The 15,113-nt window shown below is 50.1% G+C and overlaps 1 protein-coding gene across 1 annotated transcript in view; it reads left to right on the top strand.

The window, feature by feature from the left end:
* The window catches only part of WIPI1 (WD repeat domain, phosphoinositide interacting 1), a 32,427-nt gene that overhangs the window by 8,725 nt on the left and 8,589 nt on the right, over nucleotides 1-15,113 (top strand). Inside the window, exons 4-8 of the mRNA XM_080825367.1 lie at nucleotides 3,495-3,591; nucleotides 11,398-11,495; nucleotides 12,151-12,243; nucleotides 12,916-12,986; nucleotides 13,601-13,708. Of these exons, the coding sequence (XP_080681493.1) occupies nucleotides 3,495-3,591; nucleotides 11,398-11,495; nucleotides 12,151-12,243; nucleotides 12,916-12,986; nucleotides 13,601-13,708 (467 nt within the window). The remainder of the gene's footprint in view (nucleotides 1-3,494; nucleotides 3,592-11,397; nucleotides 11,496-12,150; nucleotides 12,244-12,915; nucleotides 12,987-13,600; nucleotides 13,709-15,113) is intronic.

Genomic DNA, 15,113 nt, shown 5'->3' with positions numbered 1-15,113 from the left:
GGAAGAGATTGTTTCTTTGAGTTGGTCGACTACTTTGGATACTCTTTTTTATGTCCGTATAGAACAGTGTGGTTGATAAGAGCCTGAGAAGTAGGATGTGGGGATATTTAAGTAAGGAGCGGGAATAAAGAAGGAAACAAGCCCAGGCTCTTGGCCAGGGAGGGAAAGGCTTTGAGAGTTTTCGGCTTGAAGGTTTTTAAGCCCAGTTCTTGGCTCAAGGGCTCTCTCTGAAATCTGTTGGGAGCACATTAAATTTCATTGCAGAACTTTTTGTCTTTACATACAGTGATAGCCAGTATATACAAATTAAATCTCTGTTTTTGGCACTTGATTGTCTTTTTAAGATTGTTTTAGCCAGGGCCTCCTGGGTGGCTCAGTCGGTTAAGTGTCTGACTTCCGCTCAGGTCATGATCCCAGGGTCCTGGGATCGAGTCCCACATCTGGCTCCCGGCTCAGCAGGGAACCTGCTTGTCCCTCCTCCTCGTCCTCTGCCCCTCCCCCTGCTCATGCACACTCTCTTTCTCTCAAATAAAATTTTTTAAATCTTTTTAAAAAAAGATTGTTTAGGCCAAAGTCCTGTAAAGATCGGAACCCTCAAATATTATCTATAGAATTTATTCTCTCATTTCTTTCTTACTTGCTCTCTGACATTTTCATTACCAGATGGGACAAAGGATCACTCACAGGTCGGGGTCTGCTAGCCTTTCGATGCCACCCTGTCCTCAGTATAACATCCATGACTGTTGTGGTTCTCCTCCCCAGCTCCTTTAGAACCTAAGTGCTCCCAGCGCTGCCCCGCTGTCAACGGCCAGCTCTTTGGAACCCGCTCAGACGTCTCTCTCCTCCTTAGCATTTCTTCTCCTAAGAAGATGATTTGAAACAGTCTGGAACGTGCTTGGGGTTTGCTTTTCTTAGAACATCCAGGCTCTGGTCTTGGCAGCTTTGGGGCTGGGCACCTGCCGCAGCCCCCACTGCCCGGCTGCCATCCCTTGATGCCCAGGCTCTGCCGCCCCCTGCAGGAAACGAATGGGAGTGAGAGCCGTGCGTCCTACCTGCTGTGGGGTTCCGCAGGTCTTCGGGCAGTGAGGTTCCTTTTTTAAAAACAACAGGAAACCATCAAAGATTTGTGTAGGCAGTTATGAGGAGAGAACATCCCTATTTTCTTCTAAATATGTAGAAAGGAAGCACATTTAGTAATTATGTTATTTTTCACTATCAGTTAATATTATGCCCCTCGTCCTCAATGGAGGAAACGTATCTGGCAGAATAAAGATGGCACACCCGAGGTATTTCCATAGGTAAACTCTGACAGTGCTCCTGCCTTCTGTTCTGAGGGCCCTGGTTATCCAGATGAGTGTTCGCTGGATTGAAGCCTCTGGATCTATACCTAAGTCTGGTGCTCAGGAGAGACAATATCAGTGTTTTTATAATCGGGAAAAGGAGTTATTGCTTCTAAATCCTAGCAGAGTTGATGAGAACCAAGGTGACCGGGCGGACTTGAAGGCGCATCCAGGGTTCGGCTAGCATTGAAAACTGGTCATTAGCGAGCGGTTTGCAGGGTCAGGCTGGCCCTGGAAGCCTGCTTGCGCGTGAACTTGGGACACGGTCCCTCCTCTCTCCCCCTTGTCCTCTCTCCTTTTCCCTCCGTCCCATTTAATTTTTGTCCATGGCCAGCAGGGGTGACCTGAAATTCACCAACTGGGCCACACGACAGCCGGTGGCTGACAGCTGGTGGCACAGAGGCAGACAGGTGGGATGAGCCCGGTGTAGAGGCTGGTACCACAAGAGTTGCGTTGAGGACCCAGTGTCCTGGGGACTGGCTGTGGGGACACAGGAGCCTATTAGAAACCTAAGAACGTAAGCACAGAAAGTGTGGGTAAAAGGCAAAGTTTTCAGACAAATCAGGGAATATGTTTCACGGAGAAACGCTAATATTTGCCATCAATTTTGAGACCCTATTAGAATTTTTTTTAACCCCTCAGCACCCAGACCTGTGACCACAGAGCCTTAATTAAAATTGAGGAACGTGCTTACATTTTCTTTTTCTGCTGGATATAAGTGATAGTCTCCATTTTTCTGAGCTGTGAGAAGTCATACTGGGAATTCAGCAGGGCAGGCTTTCCCCTGGACAAGAACCAACCAGGGTTTTTTGTAGTATTTTTAGGTGCCTTCCTTTCCAAGTGTTGTCTTTTAGGATAAGAGGATCTGGCCTGAGAACAGAGGCTCTCAAACTCAGGTGTGCATCAGAATGACCCGGGTACTTGTTTCAAACCTCCCAAACCAGAATTTCCAGGAAGAGGCCGGGCCTTGCCCCTTACACGCTCATCATCAAAGCCTGAGAACCACTAGCTTAGAGGAAGCCAAGTCAGCTCATGCAGGGGGCGTGGGCAGCTGCTCAGAGAAAGGAAAGAGCCACCCAACCAAAAAGTCCTTCCCGAGAGCCCCTCACCCACACCCAGCATCCACACTTGCACTGAGCTATGCATTCCGTTCCTTGACACACCCAACGGCAACCCCGTGGCCTGTTCCCACTTGGTAGAGAGCATGGCCATTGGGAAGAAGCTCTCACCTGAAAAGCCTCATTTGAAAAGGAAGTGAAGGGCCTCCTTGTGCTGGAGAGAGAAAGGAGCTGAGCCCGGGGCGGGTCGGAGGGTGGGGGTCACTGGGATGGTCATGGGGGGGCACCCTGGGACCAGAGGTGCACATGAGAGCAGAAAGGCTTTCCAGTTCCCTTTATCAGAGCTGGAGAGAGCATGCAATAGTGGTTCTGGAGAGTTGAGTGGAACGAAGGTAAATCTGGCAATTCTTCCAAGGGAGTAAAACCTAAGTTTGGTGATAATGGAGAGAGTGAAGAATCCCACGTCTGAGCAGAAGGGAGGCTTTGTTATGAGCATTGAAAGGGAGCCTGTCTGATAGGAATAGAACCAAAACATTGACCCAAAATTGCCCTAAATGGCAAAGGGAGTCTGATCAGGAAGTGTTCAGGAGTCCCTGTTCTAAAGAGAGGAAAGTACCACACACACACACACACACACACACACACACACACACAATCTCAATTTCTTTTTTTTTTTAAAGGTTTTATTGATCAATTTGAGAGAGAGAGAGAGAGAGCATGAGTGGGGGGGGAGCGAGGAAGAGGAAGAAGCAGGCTCCCCACTGAGCAGGGGGCCCAACACAGGGCTCTATCCCAGGACCCCAGGATCATGACCTGAGCTGAAGGCAGACACTCAACCAACTGAGCCACCCAGGCGCACCCCCCCCCCCCACCAAAATCTCAATTTCTAAAGGAAAATTTTTAAGATCTTGTATTTAAGATGTGTGCGTGCATACATGGGCACGCCTCCACGTAATCTTCTACTTGATCACCAAAATTCTTCCTCCTTTAGGCTTAGAAACAAGTTAGGGCTCACAGGAAAGATGAGCAATTTCTGTCCGGTCGAGTCCTTTCGGAGGAACCGGCCCAGTGGACTGATGCGTGTGTGTGATTGCAGAGGCTGCTGGTGTGCCTGGAGGAGGCCATTTACATTCACAACATCAAGGACATGAAGCTGTTGAAGACCATCCTGGATATTCCTGCAAACCCAACAGGTGAGCTCCAAAATCCGGGGAGATGCCCCCTGCACCCCCAGATGTCACCCCCACCTGCTCCTCTCACAAGCTGGATGCCCCCCCTCCATCGGAAACCTGAAGCAGTATTCGGATGGGTTTTGACTCTCAGTGGTGTTTACTTTGGAGGTTTTCTTCACGGTAGTGGATCCCAGTTATGTTAGGCTGTACACCCTTCAGGCCCGTGGCCTGCGAGAAACCCCTTTCTTCTGGAACCCCTTCTCTGCAGGGGTGTCAAGGCCCTTAAGGTAGACGTGCAGAAGATTTCATGCATCTGATATTAAAAGGTGTTTGCCCCTAATTATTGTCTGTGGTTGTTCAGTACAGAGGAGGTGTAATTATTAGGAGCAGGTTTTGACTTGGTGTGCCTGCACGAGCCTGAGAAAGGCTCCAAAGAATGTGTTTTATGAAGCTACAATGAAATCTCTAGACTTGGGTGATGTGCTGGGATACTGGTCTTCACGAAATCCCTCGGATACAACACTGTCGAACCAGTCCCCCACGTAAGAATGGGAACAGATTGGATTCGGTGGATTGAAGGAGCAGAGGACTCGTGTGAGCTCACTAAGCGGGAAGTAAATGAGAAAGCGGCCGCTGGTTGGCTGAGAGCGGGGGGAGTCATTGCGCTGGGACAGCTGGTGTGCCCAGAGATTCAGGTTAATGTCTGGGAGCCGAATTCGTTTACGGCAGTTTCCTAATTCTTTGACTTTTGCTGAATTTCAAGGTCTGTATGGCCTACCCCAAGTCACCGAGGCTCTTTGGGCCTCAGATTTTTTTCTGTAAAATGGGATGGGAATACCCATCTGGCAGGATCAGCTTAGAATTACAGGAGCTCGTGTTTGTGAAACTGACCAGCTCACAGACCACCACGCAGTAAGATCTCCAATTCCTGCTTTCCTCCCCTCTTCTCTATTTTACCTATAAAATAAACCTAGGTTATATACATCCCCTCTCTCCTGTCGACCTCAGCGCTTTAAAATTTCTGCCATGAAAAAATATATTTTCAAAGATCAAAGCCATTGAGACCTTTAGAAAATTCTGAGGGGTGATGACTTTAAGGCGTGTTTCATAAAATGCAAGATGGTGAGTGAAGGAGCTGCGGATGGTTAGGTTTTTTTTTTTTTTTTTTTTTTAACTCATACCAAACCAGGCACAGAGATACTTTCTTTTTTTTTTTTTTTTAAAGGTTTTTTATTTATTTATTTGACAGACAGAGATTACAAGTAGGCAAGAGAGGCAGGCAGGGAGAGAGAGGAGGAAGCAGGCTCTCCGCGGAGCGGAAAGCCTGATGTGGGGCTCGATCCCAGGACCCTGGGATCATGACCTGAGCCGAAAGCAGAGGCTTTAACCCACTGAGCCACCCAGGCGCCCCGGATGGTTAGGTGTTTGTTCTAGGAACGTGAGGTTGAAATGGTCTGGAAAGTTATGTACTGACGATGCACTACGTGCCCTGGCCGACAGAGGGCGCTGACGGGTACAGATACGCGGTGCAGCCCACCAGGGGCCCAGAATGTAGCCACAGGATTCCCCGGAGACGCGCACTTCGCAGGGCCAGGACCCAGGGTGGGACTGTGGGTGCAGACAGCTGGAAGGAAGATGTGCTCTTCTGCTAGGGCTGGGAGGAGAGGTGCTGCCGAATCGAAGCAGAACTCAGGGCAGGAATGGACCTGATCTGGACCTTGATGGATCTGGGCAAGGGGCCATCCAGGTGGCTAGGAAGCTCCCTCAGTTCTCCATTTCTCTGGGAAGATAGGAGGTGGCATAGTCAGGACCCTCTCCAGCCGGGGGGCCTGTGTGTTAGCGCTGCGGTCGCCTTCCCTTGCTTCTGCCCCCACACGCTTAGCCTGCAAGACAGCTCTGTCTGCCGGCGGGACTGGGCCCCTTCCTCCTGTGAAAAGCAGTTTCTCCCCATCCACGCTTAATTTCTAGCAAATGGAGCTGTCTTCTTCAGCTTAGAAAAGTCACTGGTCGCCTTTCTTTTTGCAGTTTACACAGGGAGGAAAGGAGGTTTGAAAGGGTGGGCCTTTTGTATTTTATGTTAGAGAGAATGGGTGTTATTTGTAAAGGAATAATTTTATCTCGAGAAAAATTAGAAACAGTGGGAGGTGTTTTCTCTGTCTCAGATAAACGTTATGAATGGATTCAAGGACAGAGTTAGCATTTCCTTCTGAAAGACCACGGGCGGGTTGGAAGACCAAAACATGTCTTCTGACACCTTGGATGCCTTTGGGAGAGATAGCCCAAGACTTTTTCAAATCCTGAAATTTATAATTATCATCTCAACTTTGCCTGAGCTCCCTTTGTTCTCCAGGAAGAGAGAGATGATAATGGTTATCCCACAAAGTTATTTTGGGGTGGATTAACCAAGGGCAGGCAGTGAGCAGCGCAGCGAGAGCAAAGGCTCGGCTCTCTCCCTAGCTCGACCATGGTCAAAGTCACACCCACCCAGACATGACCAGTTCCTCACTCAGCAGACTCAGAGCCGTCAAACCCAGGAATGTAAAATTTTCAGAGGCCAGGCATCTCCTTTATTTGTTCTCATTCTCTCATTTATTTTCTTAACAAAAATGTAAGATGGAAACTCGGGCTCTTGATTTGATCGGTGCTTCGTGGGTACACAAGGGAAACAGAGTCCCTTGTCCAGTGGGCTGGAGCACACGGATGCTGAGCGGATTGTAACCTAGTGAATTATAAATAAATGACACACACAGAGCTCTACCACGGCTTCGCACCCTGTATCTAATGCAGCTGTAAATTTCCTTCCTTTTGTCTGTCTGTGTCACGGCCATTCCCGTGGTGTCAAAGACTGCAGGCCGTTTCCTTTAAAGGGTTCGGCCAGACGGGGCTCGAAGTTAATTTCCTGCCAACGCAGCGGTCTGTGTGCTGAGCAGTGAGGGGGGAGAGCTCCGCAGAAGTCGTGCCAACTGCAGAACTCGGCTGTGCCATGCTCTTCCGACCTTCTCCAGAATACCGAGGGAGCTGTCTTATACCACACGGCAGTGCGTGTAATCGAACAGAGTAGTGGCTCATTCCCCAGCCAGGGCTCCTTCTGGAAAGGGCAATACAGGTGGGGTAAACGGCTCTCATTTGCAGTCGCCTAGAACACTCGCAAATACAGAGATTTTCTGTTTTTGAAACTTGGAAAGCATCTTCTGAGACATTACTCAACCCAGGGAGAACTGCAGGGTATAAATCACTGTTAACTTGCTTTAAGTTTGACAAGTCGTACTATAAATACCAAGGTGGGGATGATTTAGAATCATAGGACTTCCTCCTGATTCCAGCCGACGCTCCCATTGGCTCTTGCGCTGATAACAGGCACTTCTGTTCCAACTGCAGAAGAATTACAGCCCAACAATTTCAGGGAAGTTGCAGCTGACAGTGATTTATGAGACTGTGTGTCGATTCTAAAATAAATCCAAAAGCCACATTAAAACCTGAGTCCTATATAGGAAAAAGACTGGGGGTGCCTGGAGGGCTCAGTGGGTTAAGCCTCTGCCTTCGGCTCAGGTCATGATCCCAGGGTCCTGGGATCGAGCCCCACATCGCATTGGGCTCTCTGCTCAGCAGGAAGCCTGCTCCCCACCCCTGTCTCTGCCTGCCTCTGCCTACTTGTGATCTCTCTGTCATGTAAATAAATAAAATCTTAAAAAAAAAAAAAAGACTGGAAGAAAATATGTGCAAATATTGAGAATAGTGAAGAGCCTCTGGGTTTTAGGATAACGAGTGCTTTTTTCTCTCTCTCTTACTTTATATTTTTTGGACTCTGCAAATCTTTTACACTATGACTTTTCTATTATAAAACGTTATCAGAGACAAAACTTATTTCCTTCCCAAAGAAGGCTTTGTGAAGACGGGTAGCGTGGTAATATCCAAGCCTGAAAGCAAGCTCTCGATGCTTTCCTTGGGGGCTTCCAGAAGGAAAGAAATGCATTCTTGTAGCCGGTTGGATTTGTCTGAGAACTGGACCACAGGAAGCCAAAGGAACTCGTGTTGAGCATTTCTGGGGACCTTCATTAAGTCCAAGAAGGCTGGCGTGCGGGATCCCTTGGCTAAATTCAGTGGATTGGCCCGAATCTGAGGCAAAGCTCTCAGACAAGCGGTTACGTGTCAGAGTCCGCCTGCGCGGGCTGTCATCCTTTCCCTGTTAGGACCTAGCGCCATCCCACTCTCTGTTAGATACTACAGAAGGTTCCATGTTAGGTTTAAGCTTTTCTTCCTTTCTGGGGTATTTACGCTCTAACAAAAAAAGAACGTCAGAATGGCTATTATCAAAAAGACAGAGATCCAAAGTGCTAGCCAGGATGTGGAGGAAAGAGAACCCCCGTGCACCGGGGGCGGGACTGCCAGCTCGTGCAGCCACTGCAGAAAATGGGATGGAGGTTCCTCAAAAATTAAAAAGAGAACTACCCCATGACGCAGCAATTCCTCTCCTGGGTGTCTATCTGAAGAAAATGAAAACAGTAACCCAGAAAAAATAATCTGACCCCCATGTGCATGGCAGCATTGTTTAGAACCGCCAAGATGTGGAAGGACCCAGGTCTGCTGGATGGGTGGATGAAGGAAATGTGGTAAATACGTAGGTACAGTGGAGTGTTATTCGGGCATAAAAAAAAAAAAAGGAAATCTTACCATTTGGGACCTTGAGGGCATTATGCTAAGTGGGTTAAGTCAGACAAAGAAAGACCAATATCGCAAATACCGTGCAATCTCACTTAGATGTGGAATCTTAAAAAAAAAAAAAAGATACAAAAAGTAGGCTGGTGGCTGCCAGGTGGGGGTCCTGGGGGGTCGTGTGAAATGGATGAAGAGGGTCAAAATTTGCAAACTTCCGGTTATAAAATAAATAAGCCACGTGGATGTAATGCAAAGCATGGTGGCTGTAGTTAACAATACCGTATTGCATATTTGAAAGCTGATGCAACAATAAGTCCCTAAGAGCTCTGGTCACGAGAAAAAATAAATTATAACTCTGTATGGTATGGATGTTATTAGACTCACTAGACCATCACTCCCTTGAGATGACAAATATCCGATCATTATGTTGTGGATCAGAAAACTGATATCATGTGTATGTCCATGACACTGCATATTAATTCAAATTTAAATATGTCCATTATTCTGCATATACATTTAAATATTAATTTAAAAAAAAAAAACTCTACAGGGCAACTGGAAGTTACCTGTCCAAGCTTTCTGCTCAAAGACCTCCTAGTTCTCCCTGCCGCAAAGAGGGTCCTCGATATTTTCAGATGGAAGGTCTAAGTAAATGGAGATTTGGCATCTTAGAATGTGAACGCTGGAAGGATCGCCGTAGGTGGCCCTGTCCTGTCATGGATAATAAACAGGTGGACCTCAAAAGGCCACAGATAAGCCAGCCAGAGTCACACAGTGGATGGCAGACCTGGATCTTTACTCTGTGTCCTTAGCCCATCTCTGCCAAGGAGATATTCTTAAAACCCTGCTTTTTTTTTTTTTTTCCTAACAGCTTTGTTGAGCTATAATTCTCATGCCATATGATCTGCCCATTTAAAGTACACTATTCAGTAGCACTTTGTATATTCATAGAGTTGTGTAACCCTTACCACAATCAATTTTAGAACCTTCTCATCACCCCAAAAAGAAACCCCATAGCTCTTAGCCACCAGCCCCCACGCCCCTAGCCGCAGGTGACCCTAATCTACTTTGTCTCTCTAGATGGACCTATTCCGGATATTACATGGAAGGGAATCATGTAGTATGTGGTCTTCTGTGTCACTTCCATGTTAGAGCATGTATATTCCATCATAAGGATATTGTTTACCCAAATTCATTAGCTGATAGACAACGTTTACGTTGTCTCTACTTTTTGAATCTTATGAACGATACTGCTCTTCATGTGGCTGGTGTTTTCATTCCTCCTGGGTATATACCTAGGAGTATAATTTGGGGCGTATACGACAAGTCTGTGTTTAACCTTTTCAGGAACCACCAGACTGTTTCCCAAAGCACTGCCCTATGTTAGCTTCCCAGCAGCAGCGAAGGAGGCTTCCAATTATCTGTCTCTTTGATTATCGCCAACCTAGTGGGTGTGAAGTGGTACCTCAATGTGGTTTTGATTAACACTGCTTTTTTTAAACCTACGTGCTCAGAAACCTCCGGCACATACCCACTGCATTTGTAAGGTCTTAACTCTTTGGTGTGGTCCTCAAGTCCTCCCCCAGTTACCCTGTCCAGTCTGACCACCTATTCTGCTACGTAGCCCTCTGGGAACCCACCAGGCAAGCCAACCCGACCTCCCCTGCTCTTGCCTTCTGTTTCACAAGACCAGAATGCGTTCCACCTGCTAGCTGCTCTTGAAATTGCACTTGGATTGCAAGAAGCCCAGATGAGATGGGGGAATTCAGGTCCCCAGAACAAAACTGGGAAGATACGAGAGTCTAGACTCTCTCCCTAAGGCTGGGGCTGAGAGGGATCCTGTGCAGGTGGGAGTTACAGGATGCCAGAGAATGCAGGTAAGGGCTCTGCGCTTAGTCACTTTCCTCTCATGGTTCAAGTGATAAGAGCACAGCCCTAGTTTTGTCCTCATCAAAGCCAAGGAGCTGGAAGGAGGACCTTGGTTTCCGTTCTCAATGTTGGATTTTTTCCTCTGCTCCTCCCCCAACAGATTAGGTTGGGTACATTTTAGCCTGATGTCAAGTTTTTCTTACACAAGTATAAGAAACCCGTTTAATAGACTAACTTGTGGGGCACCTGAGTGGCTCAGTCAGTTAAGTATCTGACTCTTGGTTTCAGTTCAGATCTTGATCTCAGGGTTGTGAGTTCAAGCCCTGAATTGGGCTCTACACTGGGCATGGAGCCTACTTTAAAAATGTGTGTGTGTGTGTGTGTGTGTGTGCACGCGCACATGCGCACACACATAGACGCTAACTTATAATAAAGATGTCAGTTGCTTTTTTTCATTTAGAAAGATATCTCTCTGGCCTAATCTCAAAGTTCTTATTCTGATGATGCTTTCGGTTCTGATAACTCCTTGAATTCACTTCTGTCACACACACCCCTCTACTATTAACCCAGCTATTGCTGTGAAAATCCTTTACCTAAAGACTTTCAGAACTCCCCCCACCCCCCGACTTGAGTCTCCTTATAAGGAAAAATGATTTATGTCGGTTCGGTGCTGTGATAGGCTGTTTACTCTTCCAGAATGTTGCCGAAGCACCTTAAATCCAAAATGTCCTCTTTCTTTACTTCGTTTCAATAGCAGATACCCATCTTCACTGAGGACCCAGCCCTCAAATGAACTTCCGCCTCTGGATCTGCCCATTTCCCTTAGCGAGGCAGAGTTTTGGCTTAGAAATGAACAGTCTCTCAATCGGTCCTTCCCCTCACGCTCTGCCTCCTGGGCTCTCCAGCCTGATGTGACTGGCCGGCTGCGGTGGTCACCGGCAACAAGGCCGAGTTTGCCATAGGAAGACTGATTTCCACGAAGAGTAAATTCTCTCACAGCCTTAGAGAGTAATGAAAGAGAAACAGATGCGGTTTCAGAGCCCTGCGGTAAAACGCGAAGAAGAGCTTTTTCAGTGTTCTGAGTTCTGACTGCTTTCCTGGGGGGGGAGACCCGGCCAATGTCAAGTGTGAATTGACCTTCGGCATTAGCTTGATTACAAGAATCATCCCACTGGAAGCTCGGCTAAGCCATTCCTCCCCTCGCCAGCAGGTGGCGCTGAGGCCGCGCTGCTTCCGCTGCCCTGTCCAGGCTGGTTCTGTCCCTTGGACACTGCTCTCTTCATCTGGTCCCTTCTTTGCCAGGTCTGTGTGCCCTCTCTATCAACCATTCCAATTCGTATGTGGCCTACCCTGGAAGCCTGACTACAGGCGAGATCGTGCTTTACGATGGACACTCCCTGGTGAGTTGGCAGCGACCCAGCGGACGCAGCCCTCCTGCTCGGCTGTGAGGTCAATGGCAGGTGTTGCACAGGCTCTGTCCCGGTGGGGGAAGGGCGGGGGGGAGAAACCACCCTGGAGGAGCTGGTTCCGGCCACACACAGGTTGGTTGTGGAGAAGGTAATGCCACCTGCCTTCACGGCCATCAGTCAACACGTGAGGCAGCACGCCAAGCCGAGTCAGATGTAGACGGTGTCGTGGAAACGGCCCGCCAGCTGGTGGTCCATGGTCAGATGGAAGGTGTCGTGCTGTGCCATGTCACAGTGACAGTGTCCAGATGTTTCCCGTTTCGGTCCTCTGCTCTCCGAGGCTTCAGGGAGCAGAGCAGGATTGCTGGGGGACGTCCCCAAAAGCGGTGGCAGCATCACGGCGCGTAGGGCATGTGGCCGGCTGTCCGTGTTCCCGAGCGCAGGAGGAGGGATGGAAACGGAGGCAGAATCTCGATAGACCAGAAGAGGACCGAGAGCTTATATGGCCTGGTGGAGGGCAAGAGAGAGAGAGAGGCGGGAGCCCGGCAGATGAGGGGGGCATCTTGGAAGAAAAGAGGAAGGGGAGGGAGAGGAAATGTGTCTTCCCACTTCCCCGGCATCGGTATCCGCTTTCCCTTGTCACCAACAGAAAACAGTCTGCACGATTGCTGCCCACGAGGGGACGCTGGCCGCCATCACCTTCAATGCCTCGGGCTCCAAACTAGCGAGCGCCTCTGAAAAGGTGAGTGTGTCGCTGCGTCTTCACCGGGCTGTCCCGTCGGGGCTGTGCTGCATGGCTCCGTCGGGGCCGAAGGCCGGACACGCGGGGACTGGCGGGTCCCTCCGTCTACTTGGAATCCATTTCCAAGGGGCCCCACGCGTGCTGTGTATATGGATACACATCAGTTCAACAGGCAGAAGGCCTGGGCTATGCAGGACACGGGACACTTGACACGGACACTTGGGGTGTTACTGAGAAACGTCCGTGCAGGTCCCCCCTGACACGCACTGAGGCTGCATTTAATAAACGGTGCCAACAAAATGTTGTGCGAGGTTGATCTCTTCTGACTGGAATGGCCAGGGAAGGTGATCACGTTGAACCTCAAATGCCGAGAAAAACGTGCGTCTTTTGAGAGGCCGAGACTGGACGTTCTCGCGAGCGCAGGCGTTTCCAGCGTCCACGCTTGCCAAGCCTTCGCCTAGGGCGGGGAGGGAAAAGGGAAACAGTGTTGCACACGCGGTCCAAGAGTTACTTCTACGGCAATATACACACAAAAACGCCTCTGTGTCTGACACTTTGTGCTTCCTCCTCGGAGACAGATGTTCCAAACCAAGAAAACAAGCTCTTCTCTGAAGGGACATCTGTGTGCGAAGCCATTAATGGTATGAAGTGTGCACCTGCTCTCTTTTCCAGGGCACGGTCATCCGGGTGTTCTCCGTACCGGACGGGCAAAAGCTCTACGAGTTTCGGAGAGGCATGAAAAGGTCTGTGTTCACCGTGAAGCCTGTTTTGCGGTAGCCACCGAGTCCCGCAGGGGACGGCTGGTGGCGGTCGGGGGGGGGGGGCACAGGGAGGGGCGGCTCTGTGCCCTCCTGTCCCCTGGAGGAGGGTCACTGCCTGAGACGCCTTGCTGGGTGCTCAGCAGACCCGAGAACTCGGCTGCTCTAGCCCAGGACCTCGGCCACTGGGGCCTCAGGGGAGCCCCATGGGAGCCCTTTTCTGATGTGCGAGGGCCACTAGCAAAGGAGACATGAGAAAGAACACGTCACTGTCCAGAAGCAATTTGTCAAGTGTGATGGGCTGGGATCCTAGTGGCTGTGGCATTTGCAGCTGGATCTGTGCACCGAGCAGCTGGAAAAATGTCTTAGGTGACAGGAAGGGGCCGTGCCTTGTTTCTTCCTGCTGGAGACTGGGACCCCTTACGAATCTTCCCGGCGAGAATTCCTAAATATGAATGACACCATGTCAGGGGCATCTGAGAACACCTAGACTCTCCAGCACACATCGGGTTTTCTTAAAAAGCTGGTTTTTGAACCAGCGAGCAGTCACCCTCACCTTTCTGGCTCACTGGTCTGTCTCTGCGTCGTCGTGTTCCCAGGTATGTGACAATCAGCTCGCTCGTGTTCAGTATGGACTCTCAGTTCCTCTGCGCCTCCAGCAACACCGAGACCGTGCACATCTTCAAGCTGGAGCACCTCACTAACAGGTAAGCCAGCGCCAGATGCCAACCCACGTGGACCGGCCTTCCTGGTAGGTCTTCCCGACAGGGTGGTGTCACGCAAGGACACACGAAACCCGGGGCCACCCTCCCACCCCGAGTTTACACCCTGGCCCTGCCCTGTGCTGAGAGACCCAGGCGGGTAATTCAGTCTTCCTGTACCTCGGTGCAAAATGATCATCGAGGCCTCCTGGGCTTGTCATGAGGACTAAGGGAGTTCCCTGGAGCCGAAGTGTTCAGAGAGGTGCCCGCACCCAGGAGAAGCTGTTGGCACAGTAGTCCGCTAATCTCCGCTGTCCGGCCCACCACTGAGTCGCGGGCAGACACTCCCAGTGCCGGCGGCCGCCCCAGTGGCCAGAGCACAGCCTGCCTTAAACTGCAGCCGGGCGTCTGGGCATTAGTTTCCTCTCGCTGCTATAACGAGTGACCACAGACTTCATGGCTTAAAGTGGCACACGATCATTATGGCACAGTTTGCTCGTCCATGGCCAAGTTCTCCACCCAGGGTCTCACAAGGCGGAAATACCTGTGGCAGGTAGCCCCACTCTTATCTGGAGCTCAGAGCCCTCTTCCAAACGAGTCCCGTTCCTGGTAAGAATTCCGGGCGGTATGTCGGTAGCAGTGAGGTGCCCGCATCCTTGGAGTCTCTGCTCAAGAGCCCACCTGCTTCCTTCCGCACCTTGCTGTCGGCCCAGCGGTGCCACACCGATCCCCTCCTGTGTGCTGGAGAGCTCCAACTTTGCCTTCTGCCTTCCTCGTCGGCCACCAGGTGGATAGCCCTCTCTGCTTTTAAAGGCTCCTTAGATCAAGCCCAGCTGGGTAATCTCGCTACCTCCGGCCATCTGGGCCATATAACAGAGTCACTGGAGGGCTCATTCGTCACCGTCACATGTTCTGGGGACCGGGGCATAGAATCTTGGGGCCATTCCTAGGAATTTTGCCGTAGCTGTGAGCACTTGGACATGGACGTAGCGTTAACTACCTGCTGTACGCATGTCCACGCCTACCCTTGGAGATATCTCACGCTGGAAAGGACTCTCCTCCCCACCAGCCATTGTCCATGACCTCTTCCCAAGGTCAAGGTCCTGCTTCTGGTAGCGTAGTAAATGGTCCATACCTTCCTCAGAACTTCAGACGCCTCATGTCTCCTGCCTCTTTGGTGCCGTGATAGGAAATTGAAACACGAGGTGTCAGCGATGAGCTCAGTTACACATAGAAGGCAGGTGGCAGAGTTAGCAATGACAATGACTCCTGTACGTTGATAGAGCACTGCACACGGCCTCCCTCGGCTCACCACAGGAGTCCTGGGAGATGGGAGAAGTTTCATCCCTAAGTCAGCTGGGGTTCAGAGCCGTCCTGTGTGTTGCTCAAAGCCGGTCCCCGTCTGCAAGTC

This window comes from Martes martes, assembly GCF_963455335.1.
Source record: "Martes martes genome assembly, chromosome: 16".
Lineage (NCBI taxonomy): Eukaryota > Metazoa > Chordata > Mammalia > Carnivora > Mustelidae > Martes > Martes martes.
Note: the sequence above shows the minus strand (reverse complement) of the source record. Positions and strands in the feature narration are given on the sequence as shown.